The 5,566-nt window shown below is 45.9% G+C and overlaps 1 pseudogene across 1 annotated transcript; it reads left to right on the top strand.

Annotated features, from left to right (window-relative positions):
- Window positions 1–4,226: 4,226 nt before the first annotated feature.
- Window positions 4,227–5,507, top strand: TEOVI_000576700:pseudogene (annotated as a pseudogene). Its single transcript has one exon. A coding segment is annotated over exon 1 (1,281 nt).
- Window positions 5,508–5,566: the final 59 nt, after the last annotated feature.

The following is a 5,566-nucleotide window of genomic DNA, read 5'->3' as shown; positions in this document are numbered from 1 at the left end:
GGAAAGGTGGTGTACAAATGGTTTGCACCTTCTTCTACGCTTCCGCCGCCATTCCTGGTTGTTTTTAAAGGAGGTTTATTGCAGAATTGGCGCCTCTGGGTCCGATTATCTAAATGTGTTGATGGTGGAAGAAAGGTGTGGTGACCGTAGGAGATAGTGGAGAACAATGAATACGTTGCGTGAAGAGGGCTTGGAGTGTCTTCTGAACGAGGGGGTGGTAGCTCGGGATCTAACGCCTAGTGCGTTGTGTGAAGCAAAATCCTTTTTAGGGGATAGATGTCCGTTGTCTCTTTCATGAAATGGAGGTATTTTAAAATAACGAGGACAATGTTAAAATATACGCAGTGTTGTGTGTTTGTCTTTTCCTCTTCGCTTCTGTGACGATTTTTAAAAATTATTTTAACCTCTATCGAGGGACAACACTTCAGAGGTGAAACCAATAGGGATGTGTGAAAACGGTGTCAAATGTTGGGGGACCTGGACGGCGGACAAAACGAGTGTGACATTCTTCTTGGCTATCTGTGACGCTTTGCAAGTGTGTAGCGCCGTGGCATCTGTGCTGGCAACGGAATAATCCTGTTAGTTCGATATTTGGGTCGCTGTTGCAAACTGTTTTCTAATTTCCTTTCCACCAAACAACACTCATAAAGCCAAAACACGCGTTGTATTAACTTCAGTGGATTATACTGCATTATAACGCTGCTAAATGTTTTTTTAATACGCCCAATTGGCAGAGCTGTTAATAATTTAACCCCAGTTTTTTTCTCACGATGCTGCACGAAGCAAATGTCTTTTCTAGAATCTAGATAACGCTATGTGGGTGATGCGTTTCATTCCAATTGCCTCTTTCATCGTTCTGTAATGCTTTGGTCCCATCCTAAAGTCCAGCAGAATTGTGCACTGTGGTTCGAATGTATCCTAGTTGCAGAACCATTCCTGCTCGCAGATGCAACAACACTACCTCAAGCTTACTTTATAGTGTTAAAAATAGGAACCTCCCAAAATAAATTTTGAGTAGGCCTACAAGACTGCAATCACCGATGTTTAATTTCCCTTAGGTTAATCTATTTCAAACTTCCAAGCGAAACGAAAACCTGTCCCAACAAGATCAAAAAATAGAGTATTACTAAGCAAATAAATACATTTGAAAGCGCACACGTCCTGTACAAAAACGACATAAAAAACCTGCTTTTCCGAGAGAACAATACATTTCATATTTCGATACAACATGAGGGGATTACCAGTTGTACGGCAGCGTCCGTGTTTTTCACATTCTATGCATAGCAGTCCTTTCCTCTATTGGAGTTTATTTTCCTATGTTTCGTCATCTTGCGCAAACTCCGAGGTCAGGTCCATAATACACGTAAGGGCGGCGCGTGGGGGTACTCTTGAGGTGAAATACAATGTTCTTACTGTGATGCCTAGGGTTTCATAAAGAGATAGCGAGGGGCAGCGGATGCTCATCGGCTAGGGTGCACGGTGACGCCAACCTTGCCCTTAAGTGTCTTTAGTTTGAAGTTTTTCATCATCTATCTGACTTTTCGGCGGGTTTCTCTATTTCCATGAGAGAAACTTCTCGTCTGTGGGTGGCGTGTTTTTGATATCGTAGGGTAAGAGGTGACAACTGGACCGTCCACGGAGTTCGGTTGAGTGATGTCTGAAGTTATTTTGACAGCCAACAAAAGGTAAATCCGTGATTAGGTCATCTCTTTATCTGCAGTTTCAAGTCAAAAACCATGCAGGAGAAAATATTTCGTCTGGGCATTCCTCACTTTATTCCAGCCTATGCGACATGTTGTCCGGCGAAAAAACTTTCAATGACATATATAATTCTTCAAATATGGGATTTAACGGGCCGAGACGTGTTCAGTGACTTCAAAATGTCTTAAAGAAATTCATTAGCACGCGTTCGGAAGGATTCTGCGGTTTTATAAGGGACTGGCCTTTGGGAGTATATGCTGCCGATAAAAAACAGCAGCAATTACAGAGCCATTGGCTGTCTACTTCATTATTGAGCCTGCGCCATGTAATAAAGTTTTCGACGACGCTCATTTCTTCTTAGCGGCAACCACGCCAAGAGGTGACCATTTTCATTAAGTAGATTTATCGGGAGACACCAAACAGTATCCTTTACTATCAAATTCCCCTTGGCCAACCTAGGAAAAAAACAAGACGCTTCCCATTGAATTTATGGGGGGTTCCCCCTGAAAAAGCTAGGTTTCGGCTATCCACTTCCCTCAAAACGCAAAGGAAATGAGGTCTTTGATCGTCAAAGACACGGCAGAAAGCTAAAATATCCCCTTCCGGTCAATGCTGCCATGAAAATCTTTGTCTCATATTTACTCGATAGTCGGCACACTTGAGGAAGGCAACGATGATACTGGCAAAAATTCAAATACTTGGGGAGTCTCAACAACGGCTCTTTGCAGCCGTCGTGGGTGATAAGCTATTTTTCACCCACGACGAAGCTGTTCTCTCGGTCGAAGTTGCTGGTAGTCAGCAACATATAAGTATACCACATGTTGTTAGGGCGGGATTGGGGGAGAAAAGCTAGAAGTTATACCAAGGAAGTGAAATATGGCGAAACAAAAATGAATCATGTTCCTTGTTACTCTTACTTCCAGAAAGTTTACCTTTTTTTCACCATCAATGCAGACCGCATCCGCTGCTTAGTCATTTTTTTGCATATGATGATGCGTCCTATCTTTTTAGTGGTAAGGCGCTGAAACCATATCGAGTGCCCTGGCGTCTTTGCGATAATCAACGAGGAGTTTTATAATGACCTACCGATATCAGTAAGAAGATGCTCCACCGTTCTGGTGAGTGGTGCGGGCACAAAGAGACTTCACATGCAAAAGAATATTCAAATAGGCGGCGTTGGCCGTGGAAATGAAGGGCGAACCAAAGTTCCTTTCCCTTACTTCAAGTATTCGTCGCCACCAAAACATATTCATATGCTGAATAATTGGTAAAAGTTGGCATTGGTTCTCCTAACAAGACATTGGGCGTTTACGACATATAAAGAGTGCTATAGACAAAAAACAAGAAGGGGGGGGCTGAAACCTCCCATGATCCTTTAGGGAAACCTGCTAAAAAAACCTAAACAAAGTATTTAAATGGCCGTATGTGTCGTATTATTCCGCATACGTGGAGCGCATTGCTTTTTAACGTTCAGTGACACCATCTTATGATTTTAGCCGCCAGCCAGTGTTTGTCGGCAAGTGTTGAAAATCGGATTCATTAGATAGCTATCCGCCACGTTAGGTTAGAAAAATATCGGGATGCCAAATCGCTAGTGGTAAAGGGATATTTAATTGCATTAAATGCAGTCAGCCAGATTGTAAGACCGCGTTTTAGTAACTGGAACTAAAGAAATGAAACAAATCTCTTTCAAAAGCAAACGCTGACGACAATATGTGCCCTTAACCGACCGCCGTCGCCGACCTCGTCATGTGTAACCGGTAAAATGGCAAATGGTGTAATTTCTTTGACGACTATGCAGCGCCAGCTTCTTTAACAAATAATTTATGTAGGAAGAAAGCAGCAGCAGCGGTAAAACCTCATTAGTGTTCACACTTTATTTATGTGCAAAGAGAAACGCAAAGATTATAGAGAGCGACACTGAACTTATTTAGTGTCGAGAAGTCGTAATTTCAAAGGAAGTTAACACCTGCAGCCGAGGCCGGGTCCCGCGTAAAAAACGCAAATAACAACCTCATTTCTCAACACAAATTTACAGATGCAGCTGAACAAATGCTGTCACTTTGTTTGTTGATCATACAGCGGATCCTGACGTTAAGAGGTGGCGGCTGTGACCAATGGATAATATAATAGATGTGTGTTTTTCCGGTTTAGTAAACTGAAATGGAAGTGGCAGGATTTTTCTTTAAGAGAAAAATGGACTACATTGTATACGATAGCTGTCAATTAGTCGTTTAAGGGTAAGGGGAATCAAAGCGTAAAGCAGCGTTTTGTTTTATTTTAGGCAGCATCGAGGTCACAGTAATCAACAACCATCGCAGGGCGGCGGCGCAACAGAAACGCTCCATCATGCCGACTGAAAGTTAGTTAAAAAAAAATATGCGTGCGCGAGTCTTGTTACCGTTTTTACGGCCGATTATAATGCGGTGTCCGTTTATTATCTTTTCACTGGAATCATAACCGCGTCTGCACCCGAGTGTTCATATCGTAGCCTACCTTAGCTGACCATGACTGTGCTGCATGTTTTACTTGCCTTGGCTGTGGCAATCGGCGGCAAAAGCAATCCAGTGGAGGAAAACGTGGCTGACTTCCAGCTTTTGTGCCAGATAGCGGCACTTGCCGACCAGGAGGTCCCACCTGCCGACGACGGCGGCAAAGCGGCAGCGGCCTTCGCCGACATTGAGGCGCTAAACATGTCAGCAAGCACTGCGGAGTGGCAAAAACTTTTCTCAGGTGCGCCTGCCGACGGCTCGTGGTCAACGAAAGGCAAAGATTACGACGGCAAAGACTTTCAACAAGACTGGGCAGCCAAGTGGGACAGGTGGAATGCCGCGAAAGCTAAAATAAGCTCCGGTGCCGGCGACGACAAATGGCTAACCCGAAACCCACCACCATCGGGGTTGCTGCCGAAGCTCCAGGTGAGGGCGCAACTAAAAACGCTCGCCGATGCTGCCGCCATTCGCTTTGCCGCTTTTACCGCTGCGCAACAAAAGGCCAATACAGAAACGAAGGACGCTGTAAACGCGGAGCTCCGGCAGGCTTTGTACGGGCGCGGCAGCGAACAAAAAGCCGCAACGGAAGGGAAGACAGTCGCCGACGCCGATGGCTACGAAAACAGCTGCCATGGGGCCGCCGGGGGGAAGTCCATTTATGGGGACATGTTGTGTATATGCGGCCTGGACGCCGGCGGGAACACGGATGAGTGTTTCAACGGCCAGATCACAATCGCCTGGGACTCAAACGCCCTTACAAGCCTCCCGCAACTTTTAGCCAAATGCCCAAAGAAAGCGGCGAGCAAGCTGACCGAGGCAGGACTGGAGGCAGCGCTGCAAACAATAGGAGCGCGCATCAGGCACGGCGTCAACGTAGCCAACGAGCAGCAATTCTTAGGCAAGCAAACCGGCGGAGCCTGCAGCGGCGCCGCCGGCCAGCTTTGCGTCGTCTACACTTCTTACTACGCGGACAATACCGCCGCCGGGCACTTGGCAATACCCTGGGTAACTCACCTTACGTCGGCAGCAGAAAAGCTGGCCGAGCACGACGCCGCAGTAGCCTCAATGAGGGAAGAATCGGCCGCCCTGCAGCAGTTGCAGACGGCGGCTCGAACTATTTATTCCCAGCCGGGCGAACCAGCAGTGCAAGGCCAAGAACCGCAAGCCAAGGCAGCAACTTTAGCAGACCAGCGGCCAAAATGCGAACAATACAGTGGTAGTGAAACCTCATGCCCAGAAGATAGTTGCATTTATGATGCCAAAGCAAATAAATGTAATCCAAAAGTAATAGACGGAGCTGCAGCAGAAGATAAGAAAGATGAGAAATGCACAGGAAAAGAGCAAAAAGACTGCGAGAAAGCTACTGAATGCAA

This window comes from Trypanosoma equiperdum, assembly GCF_001457755.1.
Source record: "Trypanosoma equiperdum strain OVI genome assembly, contig: ctg_1213, whole genome shotgun sequence".
Lineage (NCBI taxonomy): Eukaryota > Euglenozoa > Kinetoplastea > Trypanosomatida > Trypanosomatidae > Trypanosoma > Trypanosoma equiperdum.
Note: the sequence above shows the minus strand (reverse complement) of the source record. Positions and strands in the feature narration are given on the sequence as shown.